Here is a 24,363-nt window from a genome sequence, read left to right as displayed (position 1 = left end):
GGCGTAACGCAGAATCTGGAGGCTGGGGGGAGGGGGGCTTTAAAATCCTTCTTTGAGTTTTCCAGACAACAGTGGACCACACAAATTACTCATGTTTTTTATTTTTGTACTGTTTTTTGTACAATCTCCTCTTCAGTTCAACCTTATCAGTGGAGACACATTGTTAATGTTATCATTATAAAATAACTTCCAATTAAGTATTAGCAAAGATCAATGTGATTTTCACAGGAGGCAGAGCGTTGTTGTTAGCAGCTGCTGAAAGTAACTAAAAAGGGGGGTGGGGGGGAGGCGCAGCAGGCATTGGGCTCCTTGGAGGGGGGCTCACCCTTTCATACTTTGAAAACCCCTGATCTAGACTAAAAACCTTCCTGTTTAGTTTTTTAAAAACCATAATAAATGAAAAACACTTTGATGTGTGAAGACGACTCTTGACAGAACTTAATGTTTCAGCTGCTGACTGTGATTTTATGATGTCAAGCCCTTTGAACTGCCTTGTTCCTGAAATGCATTACACAAACCTGATTGACAAAGTGTTTAAAGATTGGGTCTCATTTGTAAAGTTTGCTGTAAATCCTTTGTGTGACTGAAGAGGCTTAATGTGACTTAATGTTCTCTTTCAGACGCGGAACCAGCAGCCGTACATCCACGACATTAAACGCACCTACCGTCATGTTTCACGTCTGAATCTGGGTTTGCGAGCGTTGCATGACTGTGCCGAGGTCTGGCAGTAATTAGACGGAGCGGGCCGCTCATAGTGTGACACCGCTGACGGGCCTTTCACAGCTCATTGCGTGGCATCCAATCAGAGCTCAGCTAGCGTGACCGCTGTTTATTTATCCTGGGAGCTGGAAATGACGCGGAGATCGAGCCTGGACCTCTGAAGCGCATTGTCTCCATCAACATGGAGCAGACGAACCGAACTGCACAGGAACACGTTCTGGGTTTTTCTGTCACATCTGTTTCTGCTCAAATGTTTCTCCTTTAGGATCACTGTCAAGGCTGGGGTTTATTTAAATTATGTCAAATAAGCAAAGTCGATGTTTGGGACGCAAGAACAAATAAACCCGGCTACATTTTCTCATGCTTAAAAAATTATTTGGGTTACAGTATTAACCCTCTGAGATCCTTCCAGGAAAACTCACACTTCAGACCCAAACGGATCGCCGAAGAAGAAAAAATGCTCTAAAAATATTTTTTTTCTTATTTTTTAATAAATAACACAAAATAAAGCGACGTCTGGATGCTTGTAGAAGAATCTTATGGTGCCTTATAAAAGCGTACAAATTAAATAAGTCATTTTGAATCATTTCAGATTTTTTCCAAACATAACGTGACTTTTATTCTCTAATGGAAAAACAAATATGTTGCCAAATAATAGCGGATGAGGAAAAGTACGGGTTTTGTCTTTGGAGGTCACACCTGGGATTTTTTTCTGTGAAAATACTTTTAACTCATTTTGTCTGATTAAATTTAGTCAAAGGAGATTTTAGAGAAACTTTGAGGGCTGAGTTTTTAAGTTTTACTTAAAGAAGGAAGGATACCAGAAAAAAGATAGAAACAAAACTGGTTTCTCATTAATGAAATTTTTGTTCTTAATGAGAAAACTGTATAAATAAACGTGAAATAAAAAAAGGAAGGAAGGAAATATGAAATAAAATAATATGTAAATATGTAAATAATCAGCCTCTGCAGAAGAGCAACCTGGAAGAAACGTCACACTGAGAGAAAATATTTGTTTTTTTAAAACATAATCACAATTTAATCACCTTGTTTTTAAATGTTATTACATTAATTTAACATTGAACACATTGGACAGCTCCACTTGGAATCCAGAAACACTTTTGGATGTACATGAAGAGCGTAAATTTAGTGCAAATGGTTTATAGAGAGTCGACAAATACAACACAACAGATACAGTTACATTTCTACTCTGAATGGGTCGATCCTTCTTCACCGGATCAATGGAAACAAAAAAAAATGCTTTCACTTCACAGAAGAACCACATGGGGGCGCCACAGATGATTTTTCCACATTTAGCATCATATTTACACCAGAAATATTAACGAAGGTCACGGTTCTGACGCAATGCTGCCCCTTAGTGGCAGGACAAAGTCACAGCAGCTACCTCACAGTTCAGTCACTGGGTTTGGACATGCAGCATGCAGCGGGACCCGGCAGGCGGGCCGGACACGACACTCACAGCCAGGCTGATGAAGCCTCCCGGAGGAGGAAGGGAAGCGCGGCGAGGTTCGGGAGTAACGATCCACAGAAGGCACTTAGCAGGCGGGAAAATCTGTGTGTCTGTGAGGCGGCTAAAGCTGCTAAAAGCAGAACAAAATGTCACAATTTCACATCTTAATCCTCCCTTTTTTGTTTTTGTTGTTTGGTTAGCGGAATGTGAGCCTTTAAAAGACTGCACTGCAAAAACGCAAAATTTTACCAAGTTTTTTTGGTCAAGTTTCTGGCACAAATATCTTAGTAAAGTTGAAAAAACAAAACTAACTTAAAATGAACTTTTCAGCAAAATGTTAGAGCTTGTTCCTTAATATTGATGTAAAAATACTTATTTCACAAGACATTTTTCCCATGTTGTGAAATAATCTGCCGATGGAACAATAAGGAATTAATTACTTAATACAAGCTCCAATATCTTGTTGAAAAGTTACTTATAACTTGGTCTTAAGATATTGAAACAACACTAAAATTACTAAGACTTTATGTTTTTGCAGTGCAGATTGAAGCTTGAATTTCTAAATTATGTCAACATCTTGTCAGTTTAAGAAGGAAATCCACAGAACAGGAATAAAATCAAATCAAATCAAATAAACGTCTGAACATCAGATCACGGCATGCTGAATCCTTAATGAGACATTTCAAAACACCAAACGAGTCTGACAGGGATACGCGACACCTTCACGTGAACAGTGGATGCAGACTTTATGGCGTATTTAATATAATATTGTTCATATTCCAGCAGTTTGCAGACGGTATTTCTCAGCACTGGACCACATAAACACAGAAATGACGTCAAACTGGAAGGAAACCGGCACTGATCTCCGACTCACTCCGCCGCCATCTTCTCAATATGGTCGCTCAGCAGCTGGTATTGCTCTGCAGGTGGAAAAAAAAAAATAAAAATAATAATAATAATAATAATAACTACAATAGTTGTCAGCTGTAGCCCTAGTTGAAAACACACACAACATGCAATGGGATAGTCAAAGTCCAGCCCTGTGCAGGAACATGTAAAACATGTAAAAAAACAAAAAAATGTAATGAAGAACTAGTGCAGCTTGACCTTCGTTCAGGTTCCCGATGACCGCCTGCTTCTTCAGGAAGTCGTTACAGAGCTTCTTACTCAGACCGAACGCCAGCATGTTGTGGGTGAAAGTCCTGAAAACACAAACAGTAAAAAAAAAAACATGCTGCACAAACAACTTCAGTCAGAATCAAGTTTCAATACTTTCATCAATGTTAAGGAATTATTTACGAAAGCTCATATTTCGTCTTATTCCAATTTTACTAAGATATTTGCACTAGAAACCAGACTAAAAACACTTGGTAAGGTTTTGTGTTTTTGCAGTGTTCCTCACCCCAGCTGGCCAAAAGTGATGTTCTCATCGATTTTCAAGCTTTCTTCTCTCTCCTTCGGGGTCAAGTGATGCCACTTCTCCCTGCAGATCACACAGAGCCGCAATCAACTTTGACCTCTGACCGGGCCTCTCGTCTTCGCCATGGCAACAGCTCAGGGCTGGGTGTCACAGCAGCACCAAGCGTGACCGCGAAGCAACAGGATGTTTGACACGTTGCAAACAAAAAACACAACTCAGAAACAGAGCTTCAGACGTCAACAATGACATCCAACCCTGGAACTGTAAACTGCTGCGGTTGCCACACATGAAATGAGTCAGCCATCAGCAGCAGCACAACAAATGATTCCTCCACCGAGAATCATCGTTGGTCCGCCACAAGCAGATGAGGAGCAAAAAGTGAAAACGGCAGCAGGGAAGGTTTTCATGCCTGCACACACCAACAGCAGAGACATGAAGCGTTGCTTTCTGCAGATCAATCACAAATATAATACTGTGTAACGAGATACGGGGTTGGTGAACTATAACTGGGTCTCAGTGCAACGAGCTCCACAGACCAGCCACACTTTCCAGCAGAAACACCATTCAAAGTTTAAGCAGTTTACAGAAAGCTGGACTTTATTCCACTGAAATTACTTTTTAACACTTTTTAAAGTTTTTGCACAATTGCAGCTTAACTTTGATGATTTCTTTTCAGATTTCCCAGATAATGTCCCACAACACTAGATTCCAACCCTGTAAAATGTTCAGAAAAATGTGATTTGAACCACTTTCATGCCCACAGTTTCGTCTCCACGTATTCATTTTACACATAAAATTGTAGGGATTTCTGTCAACTTTCATCTAGTGTGTCTCCCAGTGTTATAGACTTTAAAGGTTTCTGACAAATAAGCCCAGAGTGAAGAGAAAACACACCCAAACTCTCATTTACTCCCATTATATTCCAGCTTGGCTCTCCTTAAAATCGCATAACTTGTGGTCAAAACTCATAAAAATGTAAATATGTGGCCACCAGAGGATCCTGCCTGCCGTGGTTAAATAATTTTTATATAAATTATAAAAACTACCACACAACTACTGTTTATTTGAGGTTTGTGTTGTCTGCCTCTGATAAACAAAAAATATGCTTTAGGCTCCTCCCACTTCCAGCTCCTGCCAAAGGAGGGAATCGCCATGGCAACCAGTAACTGCCTTTTCAGTCTGTTCACTTAGTATGCCTACAAACTTGCTCTTCTCATTAGAAATGATTATTATCTGTATTTCTAGTATTAAAACACTCAAAGGGCAAACAGGAAGTGATTTAGTTTGGCGATCCAAAGAACTAAAGTTTGTTCCTAAAAGAGCAAAAAGAATAAAATTATCAGTTCAGTTGGGATCAAATAATTTTTTCAAATTTAATTATATGCTGTATGCGCCTAAAACAGTGGTGTTCAAAGTGCGGTCCGAGGGCCATTTGTGGCCCACTTGATAATTTTATGCGGTCCTCGATCACGATTTAAAAATGGAGCAAATCTGGCCTCATGTCTAAAAATAGTCAGATTTTTACTAATCAAATATTAAAATAGAAATATTTCTGACTTGTTAACCAGATTTCTTCATTCATCCTATTTATATTAATACAGCAAAATATTTTAGAAGACTTAACTTCTATTTTTTGTCCTTAGTTTGGACTAAACAAAAATTTTTTTAGCCCAAAAATACAAAACTTACCGTAAAATTATGAACTGCCTGCCTTATGATAGTGCAAGACCTTTTTTTTTTTTTTTTTTTTTTACTTCTGGGCCATTGCAATAAAATCTTACTTGTTTATTTTATAATTGAGCAGATAAAATAAAAAGGTACAAAAAATTATTTAAATTTTAAAAATAAATAAATAAATCTATATTTTGTGATTCCATAAATGCCTCCTCTAAATGCCACTGCTGGAAAATTCAAAGCTGTTGCACGTTTTGACCTTTAAGAACTGAAACAGATGTGATTTGATTTCCTCCAGGCAATTATGAAATGCTGTTGATCGGAATACAGAGAGCAGAAAATCTCTTTAGATGCTCAGGTTTAGACCAAAAACGCAAAATAAATCAAGTAAAGGTTTAGCTTTTATTATGATTTTTTTTTTTGAAATCCTGGAACCTATATTTCAACCAAATGATGTATTTTAATCCCAACGTTACATCAGTCCATGTGGTGAAAATGTCCTGCACAGGAAAGCACAGAGGCGAGCAGAAGGAGCATGCAGATGGAGAAATCGTCTCATTTTCAGGCAGATCGTTGGCGTGAACATGCAGTGAGCTGTGAAGAAGCAGAAAGCACCTTCAGAGTCGACTGCTCCCCATTAAAATATATTTATTGCTGCAGTCATTTCACAACCTGGCTGTGACCTCTGTGGCTGCGATGCGTTTGCTCACCAGGGGGCGACACAAGAATCACAGAAGCAGCGAGACAACAGCATGCCAAGAGACGAAGACGGCACAGAAATATCGAAAGCAAAACTAGGGACTGCTAAACAAACCTTAAATTACTAAATCTAGTCCGTTAAAACAAGAATGACATGTTGATCTCTGATTAAAATATTTAATTTGTGTCTCATATCTGCTCTCATTTTGTCCCTCTCAGAACCTGTCCGGAAGTTGGACGATTAATCAGCAAATGCGAGATGCCTAAAGATTACATTTCATAACAATCCAGTTATTTCCGACTGAATCCTCTAAAAAAGTCCCAAACTGCACAGAGTCAAACGAGCCTGTGGGGGCGCTGCACCAAGGAAACCACATAAAAGCCTCTGAAAAAGATGCTTAGCGCAATTTACTTGTATTTACCCAGAATGCCCTGCGTCATAGTCTGTTTCCTGCTTTTGGAGCGGTCTCCGGTCGACGCCAAAGTTTGTTTAGATGGAACTGAGACCGAGGTTTGTAGGCGAACCAGTTTGTTTTATGGTCGGCATCAGAGTTCGATTTCACGTTCACATCTTCCCAAACAAATCAAACTTTCAAGACAAATGAACTGGAGTTCGATTAAGGCGGACTAAACGAGGCTGGTGTGAATGCAGCCTAAATGTTCAACAACAGGAGTCCAGAGTGAAGCACGGTGGTGGCACCATGGCGTGGGAAGTTATTTTTTAAAGGTTTTGTTGGCTCTAGTGGCGTTTATCTGAAAGTAGCCAGACAGGAAAGAGAGCAATGAGAGAGGGGGAAGACACGCGGCAAATGTTGCCAGGCCAGGAATCGAACCTGCGACCACAGCCAAGAGGATTATGGGCTCAATACGTGGGTCGTGCTTTGCCCCTGCACCACCGCAGCCCCCCAAGGTGTGGGAAGTTTTCATAGCAAAATTTAAAAACATTAAAAACAGCCAAGTATTATTCATGAAGCCCACTTTTCCAGAATGATAAACATCAAAATGTTGAAGTTTTGACTGTTTGTGTTGGTCAGATGCCACCAACTCAACGGGCCGTGTTGCATTGCTTCTCTCTGAGTTACAACAATAACTGCACCGCAGTTTTCTACCTACTTAAATCCTAACACTTGCTCTCATTTATGCCTTCGTTAGAGCCTGAAGGAAGGACAGACCTCTTGTCTTTCTCTGCGTCCTGCGCTCCACTGCCCGGTAGCAAGGAAACAGAGAGTCACAGACAACAAGCAGAAAGTCAGAAACTGCGTTTTAGTCAGAAAGGGAGGAGAGGCAGAAGACAAAAAGAGTCACTTCAGACCCTCAAAACTTCCTCAAAGAGTCAGAAACATTTCCACTCTTCTCGTCCCGACTCACCTTGTGGTCGGAGATCTCTTTGTCCGCTCGCAGTGGACGGCGTCGAAGAACGCCGCGTTCCAGAACCTGAGCGTGTGCCTGAAACAGAGGGAGCGCTCACATGTTTCCCTTCCGCAACAGCAACAGCATGAGCTCCACTCGGCCAATCAGTAAATCAATTAATCAGTTAATCACAGGATAAACTAAAACAAGCTCAATCATCTCCATTCTTATGATTTACTGTTATTCTATTTTCTCCCTTTCTACCAAAAGCTGGAATAAATGAAATAATTTTAGCAACTCCAGCTAAAATTATTTAGCTGAAGTTATTATATTATTATTTAAAATTAAACCTAAAACAACAGAAGTTTAGTCTGATTTAACTTCAGAAGGTGAGAAAAAATGTTTGTGTCTTTTTCATTTTGTTAGGCGTATGAAAATATCTGGTTTCAACTGTAAACATTTTCCAAATTTAGGTTTTTAATCAGGCGTTACGTTGCACCTTATTACAAAACTGTGCAGTTTGAGTATCAAGGACTTTATACAGAATTCAAGCTCTTTCCAGACTTTGAAAAAACAAACAAACACATAACTGAAATTCCATTATTTCCAAGCAAAAGTATGAATCCTGTTTTTATATAAAACATTTTGTAGCTCTGTTCCTTCTTACCAGATGGGCTGCTGTTTCAGGTGAGTGTACAGATAAATCTTTTCTCCCTTCTTCTCTTCTGGGGCCTCTGATCCTGGAGAAAATAAATTAAAAACATAGAAGAGTTTATTTTGATATATATTTATTTATTAACTAAATGTGGCGAATGCAGATTTCTGCTGCATTTTACCTGGTGATTTGGGCTTCATTTCAACGGTGCCTTCACTGTCGTCAGAAAACGCAGGAATGGAGACGCATGAGAAAGTTTTAATGGAGTGAGCTTAAAAGCAGACGTGTTGCTGTCACTCACTCAGACCTGGGAGTCATCGTGCTCCTCAGTTTGCTCTCCAGGCCTCCGAAGAAGCCTTTGACGTCAGTTTTCGATGTGTTTTTCAGAAGGCGCTCTGCAGCGTCTTTCTTCCCCGACAGCCAGGAGTTCGCCTTGTTCAGGTACGAGTCCAGGCCTGCCTGTGGGTTACCGCGGTCCAGCAGGTCAGAGGGAGACGGCGGGCACTTTCCTGCACAGGAGGCATGCAGACGGAGACTTCAGTCGTTACAGTAACGATCTGAGAAATTAAATTTATTCTATTGACCGTTTGCAGGTGACGTCACGCTATTCTGAACTTCACCATGACGGCTTCAAAGCCTGTCAAAAAACAGGCAAGCCGGCAGCGTAATATCACATTTATTTTGTCGATTTCAACTCTAAAATGGTCACAGGGTGCCACGTTAGTCGGCTGCATAAACAGACAAGGATACAAACAAACATGTCATTTTATTTTACAAGTTTTAACTTATGAAATAAAGTTAAAACTTATAACTTTAGTTTGTAAAGTTATAAAACTTTTACTTTTGTTTAAGTATACTTGGTATAATTTTGTTTACCAAGAGTAAACAAAACTCTTGGTACTGATGATACATTTTTAGACAAACTGATGGGAGAGAGAGGATGCAATTGACAGAAGGCAAATGCATCAGAACAACACATAGAAAAGGATAGCAGCCACCAATAATGATGAATACTGATGACTGTCAGCACTCAGTCAAATCATGGATTTGTAGCCAACACTTTTTACAAGATAAGAAGATTAATGTTCATATATTTTATAAGTAAGTATGATTGGAAAGATATCAAATATTGCATTATGCAGAAGGTCCGCCTCCAACTCGTAGTTACCATGGTTACAGGTTAGTACTGGTCTTATATAAGTAAGAAAGAAAAAATACAGCAAATAATCGGAGGATATTTCTGCTTTTTAAGTTGTAAATCTCTTGCCAACTGAAAAAAGAAATTAAAAAATCCGCCTTCGAGGGTTTACCATCAGCTGTCTGTGGTTTGGTTTCTGCAGACAGGTTCATCTCACAGGTTACTACAGAACAGCAGCTCAGTGTGAAAACGCCTCAACAGTATTTGGCAAAACAGTTTTTCATCCATCAGCTCAAAGAGCCTTTAAACAAACAGCCGGCTGCTTTTCTTTGGATCGAGTTTCGTTCTTGCTCTCGTGCGTCTGAGCGCAGCTTCCTGCTGCAGGTTCACCACCGGATGAAGCAGAAACGCCCAGGTGGAGCAACCTGGGGAGTCAGCTGCATGTTGATGCAACGCAGTGTGTCACTAGTCACACAAGGCCTCCTGCTTGCATAAGCAGAAACGTGGTTTTTATTTGTGGTGTTGCTGCAAGAAAGCAAACCAGAGCTGGTAACCGTCTGAATCAGCACAGAGTGATGCAAACAGCCGGCTGCCGTTCTGCTGCAACGCCGTTCGAGACGAGACCGTTTAGATCCGGGGTGTCCAAACTGTGGCCCCGGGGCCATTCGTGGACCTTGGTGTGATTTTAGTAATTCTAGATTGATACAAATTTCTCCTGTGCAGTACAGATGTTAATGCAAACTTTGCATTTTTAATCAAGGTAAAATTGTAACCAACACTACTTTCATATATAGAAAATTATGTTGTTAACACAAAGTGTGTCTTTTTATAACCAGTTTTAGAAACACATCAATGTTTACTGAAAAGTTGCTAAATCAGATTTTATTGACTTTATAAAACTTGGTGAAATATAACAAGCACTTTGACTCAAATCTTATTCTTATAACAGAATAAATTTGTTCAATCAAGCCCAAATGGAAACTAGATGAAATTTCTTTAAGTTTTGGATCTACAATGAATTACAAACAACAAAATCAAACAACTTCAATTGCTTAACTTTATTTTAAACTTTCCAATTTTTTTCCTCTAATTTAAAAACAAATTTTGGCCCAGAAGTTCTTTTGACTCGCCGAGTTTGACCTAAATGACTGAGTAACTAATTATTAATAAACATTTAAAAATTACATCATCAGACAAACCAAAATATAAAGTTAAGTGGAAAAATTGGTATAAGAAGGTAAAAAAAGAAAATAATTTATATAAGTAACAAAAAAATAACAAAATCCGGCAAGATAATTTTTTCCAAATCAGTTTCTTTTAATGAAAAACTGTAACAAAAACTGCAGATGTGTGTCTGTGTCTGGTGAATTTTTGGATAAAACTTGTTTGTTTTTCATTCAGCGGGTAGAAAATCCAGAAATTTTACTAAAGTAAGAGTAGAAATACTTCAAAATAAAATAGTAAGCATTGTAAAAATTACTCCTAGAAGTAAATTTTTTTCCCCAAAAAGTTACTCAAATAAATGTAACTGGGTAGATGTAACTAGTTCCTACCCAACTCTGCTGGTCTTCCTTAACTGAAGCCAGTCGTAAGAGAAACAAAGATGGCGGCGGTTACATCTCTGAACAGGAAAGTGACACAATTCAGAGTCCGGTGTGGGATGCAAAATACTCTTTATGTGGTTCTGAGTAGAAATGTGGAGGCACGTAAGGTTCTAAGTTACTTAAGTTAAGTTTCATATTAACCTGAATTAAAGTGAAAGGTGTTCTTTGGGAGTTAAACTGACAGAAACTGAAGGACAACTTCTAGACAATATCGATAAATATTTTAGTAATCCATCAGCAGGAAGGAGGATCTTACCGATGTAGTAAAATGTGAAGCACATGGTCATGAGGTTTTTCGCCGGGCTGTAGTCGTCCATCTGGTAACATCTGTAGAAACAGAAGTGGATTATGAATGTTCTGCTCTGGAGCTGCAATATCTCATCTCATATCAACCAAACAAGGCAGGAAAATGTTTCTAACTGTTGAGAAATTCAGTAAAAACACTGAATTATTCAGATGATTTGAAATCAGATCCAGGTCTTCCTCGTCGTTTTGATGAAACCACTTTGTTTTCTCCTCCAGGACTCATTGATCATTCTGAGGTATCTCTTATTTAGTAGAAGCGGGTCAAACTCAGTGAAAACACGTCGAATCCAGACGTACTCACTCAAACAGAACAACGGCAAATGACTGGACCAGCCTGTAGAAAGTGGCTTCGCTCACACATTTGGAGTGGCAGCGCTGCAAAAACAGAACAACTGAGTTACGTCTCTCTGCTGCACACATTTAAACGCTTTAAAGATGTTATTTCACCACACAATATTAAAACAAAACATTTTACGGCTATCTGAACTGTGATTGAGGTCCATCTAAATAAAGAAACAGTGTTTCTCCATTTTCAGAGAAAGCAGAATAATCTAACATCTACCTGAACATTAAGATTATTATGGTGAAGGTAACGAATAACAAAGTCTGTAGGAATCTTGATCTGCTGCCTTAAAATTGAACAAATGCAACCTTTTCACTTGCAAACTCATCAAGCATTTTTATTTTTTAATAGTTTTAGCTATGAGCTAAGGCAATTAGCTGGATTATACTTTTTTAAATGCAATTTTGGTTACAGAGACTTTATAATCCATTTTAATTATTGATGTTTCAGTTGGTTTGTTTATTTTCATTTTCAATATTTAAAATCTTTTTTAGTTTCACTGTTAAATATTATTAATAAGTTCAAGTGTGAGACGGTGTACTTGCATTATATTCCATTATTACTTTAATATTAGTTAAAAATAGTCTCAAAATGACAATATTGTCATTTAATTCCAATAATTTATGTTCTCAATCTTATTGTTAAGCTTGTCAGTAAAAAATCCCTTAAACTAATTTCCTAAAAAGAATAGTAAAATTATCCCCGCCTCAGAAAACGCTGAGTCACTGGTTGCTATGGTGATTTCCTCTGTTCCTATAATGAGTGAATGAGCGCGTTGGGAGTACGATCTCTGCACTCTGGACTGATTTGACCAAAAACTGTAAGTCCTACCGCAGAGGGAGATGCACCGGGTGAAACTAGAGAGAAATATCTACGTTTTGATGTATAAACTGCACATGTGGAAATGAAACTATGGACATGAAAGAAGTTTGAATAAAAATAAAAAAATCTGAATATTACACAGGCTCAGAATCTGGAGTTTGCGACATCGTCATTCTTAGCTGAACTTTCCGTAAGAAAATCTTAATAAATTCACCATGATTGTGTAAAAACCATAAACTGTAACAAAATATGAGTTCAGTGAAGTAAAGTCTAACTTTCTGAAAGATGATTAAATTTTAAATGATGTGTCTGCCGGGTGGGACGGCTAAACTATGAAGCTCTAAACAGGCTGGGTTTCCTCAGTGCTTTTACTAACGTCACGTTTTGTTAATGTGGCAAATTTTGGTGTGTTTTTAAAAAAAGAAATGTAAATTTATCACTTCAAAAGGTCACAGCACTTTCCCACAATGAGTTTTAGAAAAGTTCAGAGGGAAACAGACAAAAAGAAATACAAGGGAAAGAAATAATTCATTTTTTTTATTTTCTAGTCTAAACGTAAATAAGTGTATTCTTTAAAACCAATCTGTGAATAAAAAGAATAATTAAATACATTGAAAAACTATTCTTGAGGTGTCAGGATGAAGCTTTTCAGCAGTTTTGTCCCTGTTTTATTTAAGTCTTCTCTCTTAAAGCTGTCCCTGCAGTGATGTTTTCTTATTTTTAGGCGGTCAGCCGTGACGTCTGGACGCACTCACCTGGGCGCTGACGTATTTGGCAAACCATTCCCTGCCTTTTCCGTTCTCTCCGCTGCACAGCTCTCCAAACCTCGCCTTCTCTTCCTGATCAAAGTCCTCCCTGCAAAACAAACAGCTCAGCTGCAATTCATCAGATCTGTGGGGAAACATTTGGTGTGGCTCGTTTCCACACACACACGCCCACAAACACCCGCTTTCTCACCCCACAGAGTGTCTGATCATTTCCAAAATTCAACATCGTTCAGGGCAGTCCTGCCGTTTTAAATTCTCTTTTTCAGATTCCGTAAGAATTTGGACTTGTTTATGGCTAATAAAAGATGAAGCAGGTCAATACGATGATGTTGATGCATGTAATCCCTAAAGACTGGCTGGGTGGTGAGCGCAGCAGACCAGCAGGTCACTGGGTTTGGTCCACAGATGATTATTAATCTGGTCAGAACTGAAAGGAAAAGCAGCAGAAAAGGAAAAGGAAAAGTCTGAAATATGAACCAAAATGTGACGTGGTATTTAGAGAAGCTCGTTTCAACTCTTCACCCCGGCAGTCGTCGCCCCGGGGGGATCAGATGAGTTTTTAGAGACTCGATGTTTCTGATTATTGTGGGAAATAAAACGAGGACAACGGACCAGGAAGAAGCAGAGAAGACGTTCTGAGAAATCCTGCTGCTGGCTTATATTAGTATCTGTATCGATCCAGATATTGAAAAATAATAAAAAATAGATCGGCTATTGGTGACAATGCACCGGATCCATAACGACAGATCTATTCAGTCTATTTCTGTGCTTTGTGCTCTGAGCGCTTTATTATTTATTTTGCATTATATTTAGGATTTTCTAATTACTCTTTCTGAGCCATTTTAAAGGCTTATTGCGGTTATTTTTTACATTTGACCAAGGTAGTCAGCATATTGGTATTTTGTTTTCACATTTTTGACCAGGTTTATAAAGCGGCTGGTGTATCTGAGTGTATCGTACTGTTACAGAGATACCAAATAAATGTGTAATTCATGTAATTATGTCTGTGTTTAAAAAAATAAACATTCAGCTCTGTTTTTCTGCATCGGAACCGGAAGTGAAAAAAGTGGATCCCAACCAGTTACACCAGTTCTTTCAGGAGAAATCAGCCAAAATTCCAGGAAACTATTGTGAGAAGAAACATAAAACATTTGACTCAAATACTACAGGGCTGTTTGAGGCATCGGATCGGGCTGCTCTTTGGATCTTATTTATTTCATTAATTTCCCTTAGGAATCAATAAAATATTTTGATACAAAAACTATACCTCTTCTTTAAAAACTGAACAATAAACCCAACATCCAGCTCATTAACCAGTTTCGTTACCCAAGATATTATTAGGTGTAATTTTGTGTCAAAAGGTGACGTATGGAATAAAGGTTGTTGTTCCTTAATTTTCATGAAACACAGACTCTCCACACAGACCGTCATGAACTCCCTCATCTCTGTTATTTTGGCATCTGCGTCCTCGACGGCTCACAGTGGTGAGGACGCAGAGGAATGGGTCAAAATTTCATTAAACTATCCTGAAAAGTTTGTGAACCGAAACTCAAAACATTTGACTCGAACCCTACTGGGCTGTTTTGAGGCTACAGATCGGATTTCTCTTTGCCAGTCACACGGATCTTACTTTGTTAATTAATTTTCCTTAGGGATCAATACGACATTTCTGATACAAAAAGCTAAAAATCTTCTTGTAAAATCTGGACCATAGAAAGCGAGACATGGAAAAAAGGTCGTCATTCCTTACTTTCCGTGAAACACCTTCTCCATGTAGGCCTTCATGAACTGCCTCCTCTCTATCGTCTCGGCGTCTGCGTCCTCGCCGCTGTGAGCCGACGAGGAGGATGACCGCCTCAGTTCCCAGTCAAGAGACGGTGGGTCCATGTCATTCTCGCTGTCCGCAGACTCCGTGGCGTCGCTGTCCTCGTTGCGTCCGTCCGCACGCTGGGAGCCGGTTCTGGTTGGAGCCAGAGGTTCTGGTAGGAACGGGGCCTGATGAACGGACGCCCGTGGCTCGGGGGAGAAAACGTCCGAGTGGGCCTGGTGATGAGGCTCCACGCAGAGAGACGAGGCCGCTGATGGCTGATCAAAGTCTATCAGGTTGTCCATGTTGGAGGTTTGTCTCTTTGTATGAAACAACGTTTCAGAAAGTGGTTTTTATAGAAACATGTGGATGGAGGACCAGCTGGCGGCTTCAGCTGAGGGGAAACGTCTCACTAGGTCTGGATGGTCATCTCGCTCCCTGAGGACTCCAACCTCAAGAGAAGTCATGAAACAAACACATCTGTGGACAAAACGAAGGTAATCAGCACAAATGTTTCAAGAGGCAACTTACATCTCTGTCAGGACACATGGACCGATCAGCAAACAAAGACTCAACAAATGAACCGTAAAACTCAACAAATGAACCGTAAAACTGAAATATGTCCAGCTGTTTGATCTGCAGACACCAGCTGGGACGTCCAGACATCACCTGAAGTTAATGAAACATTTATCTGTGGTTTCTGCCAGAAGCAGGTGTCTGAAATGGCAAAAGGCTCTGCACATCTGCAAGATGAATTCTGGATGTTTGGTTGATATGAACAGAATATTTCAGCAAGAACTCAAAGAAAAACAAACCGGCAGAAATTAATTATTTATCACCCATTTCTCTTCTGTTCTTCTTCCATTGCCCTTCTTCTTTCCATTATTTTGTCACTTTTTTTCTTTTATTTGTTCTTTCACTCCTCCCTAATGGATCCCATCACGTTTTGGTCTCCAATTCCTCTCTTTCCACCCCTTTATCCTGAGTCATTCTATGATTCCCTCTTTTGTTTGTTTCCTTCATTGTTTGTTAGTTTCCATCTTTGCTTTTTTTTTATTTGCTAGTTTGTTTCTTCGACCGCTAGTGTCTCTTTGTTAGTTTTTCTCATTTTCTTTGTCAGTTATTTTTATACTTTTTCTCTTTGTCAGTTTGTTAGTTTCTTTGTGACTCAGGTTTGTTTCTCATTCCTTTGTTTTCTTCCTTCCAACATGAAATTGTCTTGTAAATTCCCTTCAATACAATTAATTTCATTCAAAATTACTTTATTCGTCCCAAAGGGAAATCAAATGCTGACGAAACTCATCATCCAAGCATCTGTAGAGTCGTTGTGGACAGTGATGCTGTGGGCAGGAGGGATCTCCAGTAGCAGTCAGTGTTTAAGCCTCTGACTGAAGACCGTTTCTTCCCTACTCTCTTGTTCCATTCTTTTACTTCAGTCCTTGTTCCTTTCTTTTCTTGATTCCTTTTTAAAACAGCATCAATGGATGCTGGAAGAAACATCTTCCTTCCATCTATAAATAAAACTTTCATCTTATTAAAATTTAAGATATTCCTGAAAGTCTACCTCTAATAATGCTGCTAAAAAAAACAAACAAACATGTTTTTATTAAGCTATGAAAGAAAAAAAAATATTTTCTGTTGCACTTGAAATCTGTGCAGGTCATCAAAAACCATTAAAGAAGAAATAAAAGTTTTAAACCAGAAAAGAAGCAAAAGCTCCAGGATGACATTTAAATCTGATCGTTGTAAAACTCAAACATTTATAGTTCTGTTTCTCATTAGAGATTTAAAGAAAAAAACAGGAAACCATTAACAGAAAAAGCAAAGTAACTTCTCATCTGGCCAGCGGTTTTCTGCAGAGCTCTGGTTGAAAATAAAGCCACAGTGTCACTGTGATCGTTTCCCTCCCAGCTCAGTGAAAAACTGAACCTTTTATTGGCTGCACTAATCGGTTTTAGCTGTTCTCTGGTCCGAAGCTGTAATGTCGTTACTCTGAACACAGACTGGAGCCGTGGGGTTTGTTTGATCTGCAGGTCTGAGGATGACGTGGTTTCATAATTCACTGTATCACCCGGGGGAAAACACCCAGACAATCAGCAAAAAACCCAAAGATAAACAAGATCAGCATGCTGGTGTGGAAATGTTTCTGCAGAGACGCAAATTCTGGGTCGTCTTTTTTAATCATTAAACACAAAAATCACATTAATTATCACCATATTAAAAAATTAACTATTTCTTCTGTTTTCAGCTCTAAATGATGAGCTGACCTCCTGTCATCTTATCAGCTCCGGCCTGCAGCCTGAACTGATCCGATCTGCAAACTGAACGCTATAAAAGAGGAGCAGAAGTGTTGAAATCATGTCTTCTGGCCTCAGCAATGGCTTCCTGTGAAGAAAAGCTGCAGCATCAGCACTCTGCTTCACATGCAGGAAACCACTGCTGAGAATATTGCATCACAAATACGTTTTCTGGATCATCAAGGACATCAGGTAGAGAGATTTTAAGCAGAAGTGAAGCTTCAAAAGCTGCTTTTCTCCAACAAAACCATCAAGAAGTGTAATAAAATAATTTTATTACATTAAAATCCAGTTTTACTGATGTTTTCTTGCATCTTGAAGCTTGAATTTATTACATTACTACATAATGCAGCGTTACTGGGATGGTGCAAAGGTAATTCATCAGATGAATCCTTGTTGTTCCTGATTGTTTGGGAAAACCAAACGAGAATATGTGGAAAATGGAGAATCCCGAACTGTTCCGGGTCTAAACTTCCTCCCAGTTCTGCAGTTTTATGCAAGAAAAGCCCAGAATCAAAATGTCCATCAAGACCAACATGTTTCAGCAACACAGGAAGGGTTTGGCGATGATGTGTGGATGTTTCAACATGGTGGATGAATGAGTCAAAACGGAAGAGGTCAAAGGTCAGGAGACTGAACCAGACTGAGGACCAGTTGTCTGTTTTCACAAAGCTGAACAAACTGGGATCAACTCCAGTCTGGGGCTGGGCAATAAAAAGATTTGATCAGTTAATCTAATTCAATGGATTCTTTTGTTTATTTTAGCTTAGAGCTTAGTACACCGGAAATAAGACAAAACTAACAAAACTTTGATGCAAAATATATGAACCTTAATATTTTTTTAAAAGTAATACTTACTGCCAATGAAACTGGTGCTTTTTAAAATCAATATTCAAGAATTAGTGACTTAAAACAAGCTTCTATATCTTGGCAAGTTCGTTTTAGATATTTGCACTAGAAACGTGACAAAAATCCTCAGTAAGATTTTGTTTTTGCAGGGTGAAAGTTATTTCTGTTCAGGTTTCACAGATCACCTTCTGTTTGAGTCACTGATGTCAGCAGAATAACTAAAACAGAAGTCTACTTTTTGTCTACTTACACATTTATAAAACCAAAAACTGAATATTTTTACTCTTCTAAAAGGCGGAGCTGCATGGAGCTCATTGGTATAAAATACTACAAGGAAAGGAGACGGTGATCTGCTCGGAAACTGACTCAGATGTTGCTGTTCATGCTGGAAATCTGCCAGGAAGATGCACAAAACAGAGGTCAGATGCTGCTTGGAGGAACTGGAAATACAACCAGGAAGTGGCCGTACGGCCACGTGCAAAAATAAACCCTCCAGATTTACAGGAACAGCTCATCTGCAATTTAAAATGCTTTGTTGTAAAATCATAAACAGGAAAAACTGGATGTTTGGCTCCTTCTGTCATCACACAGCAGCAAAAAAACAAACTACAAACTACAGTGGACATGCAGTTCAAACGTTGTATTTGTTCTGGATAGATACGTTTTCTCTCAATTCAATCTAGAATCAAGGGAAAAATCTAAAACTACAAAATATGTGTATATATATCAGACCTTTTGAACCTGCTCAACAATAAACTAAGCATCCAATATTTTAATTAAACGAGTAAAAATAGTCCTATTATTTTTATATAACTCACTTATAACAAGTTATTTTCCCTTGTTAAAACTCTGCCAATGGAAACAGGAGATTTTTTAAAAATCAATTTCAAAGAGGCAGGATTTATGTAAAATCAACGTTGTTGAGATTGAAATCATGTTATCATGTCATTCCCTCATCCAAAACAAACCTGGAGAGTTTCTGTGATTCTTTCATGCATGTTTGAGAAATCCTTTTGTCTCCAGGGCAACCATTCAGGGTGAGCAAAACACCTGGGGGGCCCTAGCCCCGCCTTCTTCATCTTTCAGAATGTGCTCTTGGGTTATTATTATGCAATTAACATTAAATTACCTGAAAATGGTCTCAAAACAACAATATTAATGTTTATCGCAATAACTACTGGGACAATTTATTGCCCAGCAACATATACTATAGTCACCGGCCTCTGTATGTCTCTCCAGGCTTTTCTCTCTTGTTGCAGACTGAATATCTAAAGATGATGCGGAGGCAGAGGGAACATCAGGCCTGCAGTCAAACAGCTTCACTGAAGGTGTGAGACGCTGCTAGTCACGACTTTCACCAGTGTGACGGCTGCAGAGCCCCTGCTCAGCAGTCAGTCGTGACTTCCTGCTGAGGAGGGACAGCAGCACCAGAATCACCTGCCGGCCTGCGTCCTTCCCTTCCTGTCCTGCTGCACAGCAACGCTGACTGGAAACGCTGCGGCGTTTCTGCTTCCATGAGCAGAAACAGGAGCTTCCCATCCCCCCGCCAACATGATCAGACACTCAGTGACATCGAGGGCCACCGCGTTCCTCCTGACAAGCTTGAGTGATGCTTCAGGGAGCGACAGACCTGCACTGGATGATCACAAGTCTCTAAAAACCAGCAGGAAACATTAAGGAAAGGAGCGCACTGCAAAAACACAAAATCCAATCAAGAGTATTTAAGTTACCTCTGAAATTAATAAAGTATTTTTGAATTTGAATTAAATTTGGAAGTATTTTTGCCAAATATCTTATACTTGGATTAGGACAAAATCAACTTACAAGTAAGTTTTCAGCATGAAGTAAAAGCCTGTTTAAGTAAATTAAAAAAAGTAATTCTACAGGCAGATTATTTTATTTATAACAACAAGACCTGCCACAGTAACAAATGTTACTAGACAATAAAATGTCCCAAAATGTATTGCAATAAATGATAAAATTGTTGTTTAGAGACAATTTCAAAGTAATATAATGCTAATGGCATAATAATTATGCAAGAACTGAATGTCTTCTGAAACTGGAAGACATTTTAAATAACCAAATTAAATAAACTAAACAACGGAAACAACTAATTAAATTAATTATGAAGTTGCTGTAAACAAAATTGTCCTTAATAAAAGGAGCCAGTTGAGACCAAATCACCAGACTGAAGACTTTAGTCATCCAGTTTCTGGTACAAAGAGAGAAAAGAGAAAAATAAATAGTCATGCAAATTGACATTATTGAGTTTGTTTTAATTTACTATGCGATTAATTGATTTATTGTTTTCTGCAACCGGCCTGAAAACAAGAAGGAAAATATCCTACTGAATATAAATATTCAGTAGGATTTTGTGTTTTTGCAGTGTAGAGCCCAGCAGCTCTGCACCCTTTCCATTTATCTCTGTCACCTCAGCTTTATGAACCATATGCAGCAAAAATAAAGGAATAAATCAGCCGCTCTGCCCTGCCACTGGTGCATGATGGGATATCGCTTCAGCGTAGCTGCGCTGTCCCTTTCCCGGAGTCATCACTGAACAAAGCTCATCCTCAGGAGAGCAGGAACCAATCCCCAGCGCGGGACTTCCTGACCCACAATCCTTCAGTGTCCTTCTGCAATCTGAGAGTTTTTAGATGGCTCCCATTATGGCGTCTCCCAATCGCAGAAGCAGCACCAGTGAAAGCCGCCTTTGTTTGTAAAAGAGCATTTTGTTCTTTGCTTCTTGTTTACACCAACACCTGACATGCGACACGTTTCTATTGTTTAACAAAATGGATCCATTTCATGATCCAGCAGGTCTTCTGTCCAACAATATCAACACGCATCTTTACGGCGATTCAGAAGATTTCCAAGCAATTCATTCAAATTTTCCACAACAGAATCAAAAGCAAAATCAAAACCCAGAAAGTCATCAGAGTACGTTCACACCACCATCCATGTACGACGTTTTCAGTCTGAATCACCCAATTCTGACCTTTTCACCCCCAAAAATCACATTTTTGCCACCTCCACTTGTCAAACTTGTTTTCAAAGCGTCTGCTATCTGAACGGTCATGTTGCATTTTATCCAATTTTTTCTCCGTTGACGTGAGACATGGGTCATAATTCTGCGCCAGAAGAAGCCAGACACAGTAAATCTAGATGTAAATACTGCTAAACCACAAAATCTTATGACATATTTTGGTCTAGTGCAAATATCCCAGTTAATACACTTGAAATAAGACAAAGGTAACTGAAAAGTAGCTTTCTGTCAGGATATAGGAGCTTCTTTTAGCTCAGTAATTCCTTAATCTTGATAAAAGTGTTTTTACAGTGAACAACAGCTGAAAATTGTAACAATGAACTTTTGATTGAAGTCTGTGCCACCAAATCACATCACAATCCCATCCCATCCCTCTCAGCTCCGCCTGCACATCCAACAGATTCATCGACAGAAGCTGCATTCAACGCGCCACAAAAGGCCGTCGCCATTAGCTGTGACTGCTTTTTATTAGCTTCCTTCGTCTTGTTGTGATTTTGTGACGATACTGTTGGCCACCACGGCTGAATAATTTAAAATCAATCCATAAAAGTCTTCATTCTGTTAGCAAGTCGCTGTGGAGTAGTAAAACGCTCTCACAGAAGTCTGATTTAGAACGAACATGCAAAAAAAATAACTAAAAAAATTAATAACTTTCTGTGTGAACGTAGACTTAAAGAAGCAACTGTTACTACCAGTCAATCTGGGAAGGATTTACAAGACAAGACACTTGAAAAATTAATCTACAAGTAACTTTTTAGCAAGTTATATGAGGTTGTTTTGAGTAAAAAAAAATTGATATTGATGAAAAAGTAGTAGTTCCACCAGCAAATGTTTCATTTATAATAAGACATTTTTCCATGTTATAAGTGAAATAATCTGCCAATGTAAAGTTAAATAAATGAATGTAAATTAGTTTTGTGTCATTTCAAGTGTACTAAGATATTCACACTAGAAACTAGACAAAAACTTCTTGTCTAGATATTTTGTGTTTTTGCAGTGCAGTGATGTGAGAGGAAGCTTTAGGAAGACGGTTGTTGGTGTTGCAGCGTGAGGAATGTTGGATGAACTGCACCAGGACGTGTTTGGCAGATTATCACCGCCTCTCGCTGGCGGTGATAACTTTTTATCTGCTCCTTTCGCCGGTGAGTGGGAGCGACATTTCTCTGAGACACCTCTGCGTTACCGTCAGCTGAAATACGATCACAGGCTCAGACTGCAGAGATCCACTCAAACGCTCCTGGCTTACTGCAGCTCAAATGGATTCACTCTGATTGTTGTGCAATTAGACTTTAAATCAAACATGGAGCTGAAGCAAAAAAAGGAGAAGTGTTTGACAGCATATGAGTTACTGCCTGAGTTTACAAGTGAGGTTATAAAATTATACAGATCTGAAAAAAACTAAGAGCCCTCCTGGTTATTCCACCAAATATTGATTTCTGAACCATTCCTGAGTTTAAACATTAGTATTATTGTTTCTAAATAAACATAAACTTGTTTTGTTTGCATTATTTGAGGTCTGAAAGCAGTGCATCTTTGGTAGATTATTTTACTTATAAAGTTTTGATATAAGTGATATAATCTGCTAATGGAGCTAGCACTTGTTCGTCAATTTTCAGGAATCATTTACTCCTATATCTTGCAGAAAAGATGTTTGTAAGTTTAGTCTTATTTCAAGTGTACTAATATATTTGCACTAGAAACTAGACCATAAATATTTGGTAAGATTTTGTGTTTTGCAGTGTAAGGAGGCTGTGCATGTTGGGAAATAAAGGAAATCATGCTCCATGTGTACGTCAAGATAAGCAGAGTTTCTGCCAGTCAAGCCGGCAAAGTGCATTCCTAGAAACATGCCGGACGAATTCCTTACATGGCGAAAGATTAACACAGACGTCCAACCCTGAGGAATTGGCTTATAGAATTTTTGATTTAAGAAAGAAACATTTTAACTAAAGTCTGTTTTGTTTTAGTCAAAATAAGTTAAAAAAATCCTTCCATCCATCCATCCATCCATTATCTGAACCTGCTTGTCCTTGCAAGGTCACACGTAGAAAGACGAACCCAGATACAGCACTACCAGCTACTTTTATGATTAAATAAATAGATAAAGAAAAAAATAAAATAGAATTTTAAAAATGTTGCAAAAATAAATAATCTGCACTTGAAAAAAATAATTATTTTAAACCACATATTTCCCAAGCAGGCAGATGAGTTTCCATTGTGATTTCTGCTAATTTTCTATAAGCGCATCCCAAAATGAAAATTACTCACAGAACAAAACATTCAGTCCACATCCCTTCTTACTTTACCATTTGCAGTCTTAATAAAAATATTAATTAATTTGCTTGACAGAAATATAAACTGTTTCAAACTAATCATCTACAGTTGATGTACCTTCAGTCATTTGTGTAAAATTGAAAAAAATTGCTTTAGGTTTTCAGATCAGAATTAGATTTTCACATCATTTCTCCAGTAACTTTACCACTTCTGCATAATATTTTCACCCAAATATTTTTCACTCCAGCCTGTGGAGTCTGACTTCTGAACCATGGGAATAATAAATAAAAAATAATTCTGTCATTTTCTACTCAAATTAAATGCACATACATGACTTAATGCGAAGCCATGTGTAAGAACAAATTAATCCTATGTAACAGAATGCAGATGAGAACGATTCGGATTACTTTGCAAAACACAAAGCCTTTACTGTTCACCCTAAACTAAACAATTTTTAAACCAATTCAATGAATGAATAAAAGAATGAAGTCCCAATCTGCTGCAAATAAAACAAGCTTAGTGGATGAAACACCAGCCGAACCCAGCTGTTTATACAGACTGTTAAAATACAATGTTGAGTCTGGAGGTACCTGGACTGGATTTGGGTCAGAGAGCTATAAGAGCACAAATTAGAGCATTTCTGAAAGAGGATCGGTTCCGCAGGAAGCGGCAGAGAGTAAACACAAACAGCTGACGTTTCCTGGAGAACCGAGTCGTGCTGTGACCACGGCATGTCCGTGGAGCCCTGTGCGGGGTCACGGGGGTCACCCAAGGAGACACCAACCCATAGCAACACACAGCAGAGGTCAAGGAACCAGAACCGAACTCCACTGTGACCCCGGGGCCATTCAGACTCACAGACAGGATGAAACGTGACTTCCGGTGAAGTAAACACGAGGAATTCAAAATAAAACCACAGCGTGACAGACAGCTGTACCTGAACGAACCGTCCCACGGAGTCCGGACACAACAGTAAGCCCACTCTCCTTGTTTCCACGGATCAACCTCCTCCACTGTGAGACTGTACTCTGCTGCGCATGCGCCAGTAGATGCGCGGACGAAGACAGGGGGGACCCAATGACGTCAGGAGGCGCAGCAGCCAATCAGCGCTGCGAAGACGTTAT

The 24,363-nt window shown here is 39.0% G+C and overlaps 1 protein-coding gene across 5 annotated transcripts; it reads right to left on the bottom strand.

Moving 5' to 3' along the window:
• Positions 1 to 1,735: 1,735 nt before the first annotated feature.
• kiaa0513 (KIAA0513 ortholog) lies at positions 1,736 to 24,285 on the bottom strand. Of its 5 annotated transcripts, none has more exons than XM_044125834.1 (13): positions 24,177 to 24,284; positions 14,720 to 15,256; positions 12,958 to 13,057; positions 11,339 to 11,412; positions 10,988 to 11,058; positions 8,291 to 8,498; positions 8,171 to 8,205; positions 8,002 to 8,074; positions 7,353 to 7,430; positions 7,157 to 7,186; positions 3,594 to 3,674; positions 3,299 to 3,393; positions 1,736 to 3,111 (listed from the first exon to the last, which is right to left on the bottom strand). In XM_044125834.1, the coding sequence occupies exons 2-13, from the start codon at positions 15,079 to 15,081 to the stop codon at positions 3,062 to 3,064; spliced, it is 1,257 nt and encodes a 418-aa protein (XP_043981769.1). In that variant the 5' UTR covers positions 15,082 to 15,256; positions 24,177 to 24,284; the 3' UTR covers positions 1,736 to 3,061. The 5 variants fall into 5 exon arrangements, with proteins under 5 accessions (XP_043981769.1, XP_043981770.1, XP_043981771.1 ...); XM_044125835.1 differs by having other exon boundaries at positions 8,297 to 8,498; XM_044125836.1 differs by lacking the exon at positions 7,157 to 7,186.
• Positions 24,286 to 24,363: the final 78 nt, after the last annotated feature.

This window comes from Gambusia affinis, linkage group LG08 (assembly GCF_019740435.1).
Source record: "Gambusia affinis linkage group LG08, SWU_Gaff_1.0, whole genome shotgun sequence".
Classification (NCBI taxonomy): domain Eukaryota; kingdom Metazoa; phylum Chordata; class Actinopteri; order Cyprinodontiformes; family Poeciliidae; genus Gambusia; species Gambusia affinis.
Note: the sequence above shows the minus strand (reverse complement) of the source record. Positions and strands in the feature narration are given on the sequence as shown.

Excerpts from the sequence above, each read along its gene's own strand:
- kiaa0513 (XM_044125834.1), bottom strand. The coding sequence starts at position 15,081 with ATGGACAACCTGATAGACTTTGATCAGCCATCAGCGGCCTCGTCTCTC. Across the intron at positions 8,206-8,290 it reads ACGATGACTCCCAGGTCTGA|TGAAGGCACCGTTGAAATGA; the intron begins GTGAGTGACAGC and ends TTCTGACGACAG. Across the intron at positions 7,187-7,352 it reads AAGAGATCTCCGACCACAAG|TGGAGCGCAGGACGCAGAGA; the intron begins GTGAGTCGGGAC and ends GCTACCGGGCAG.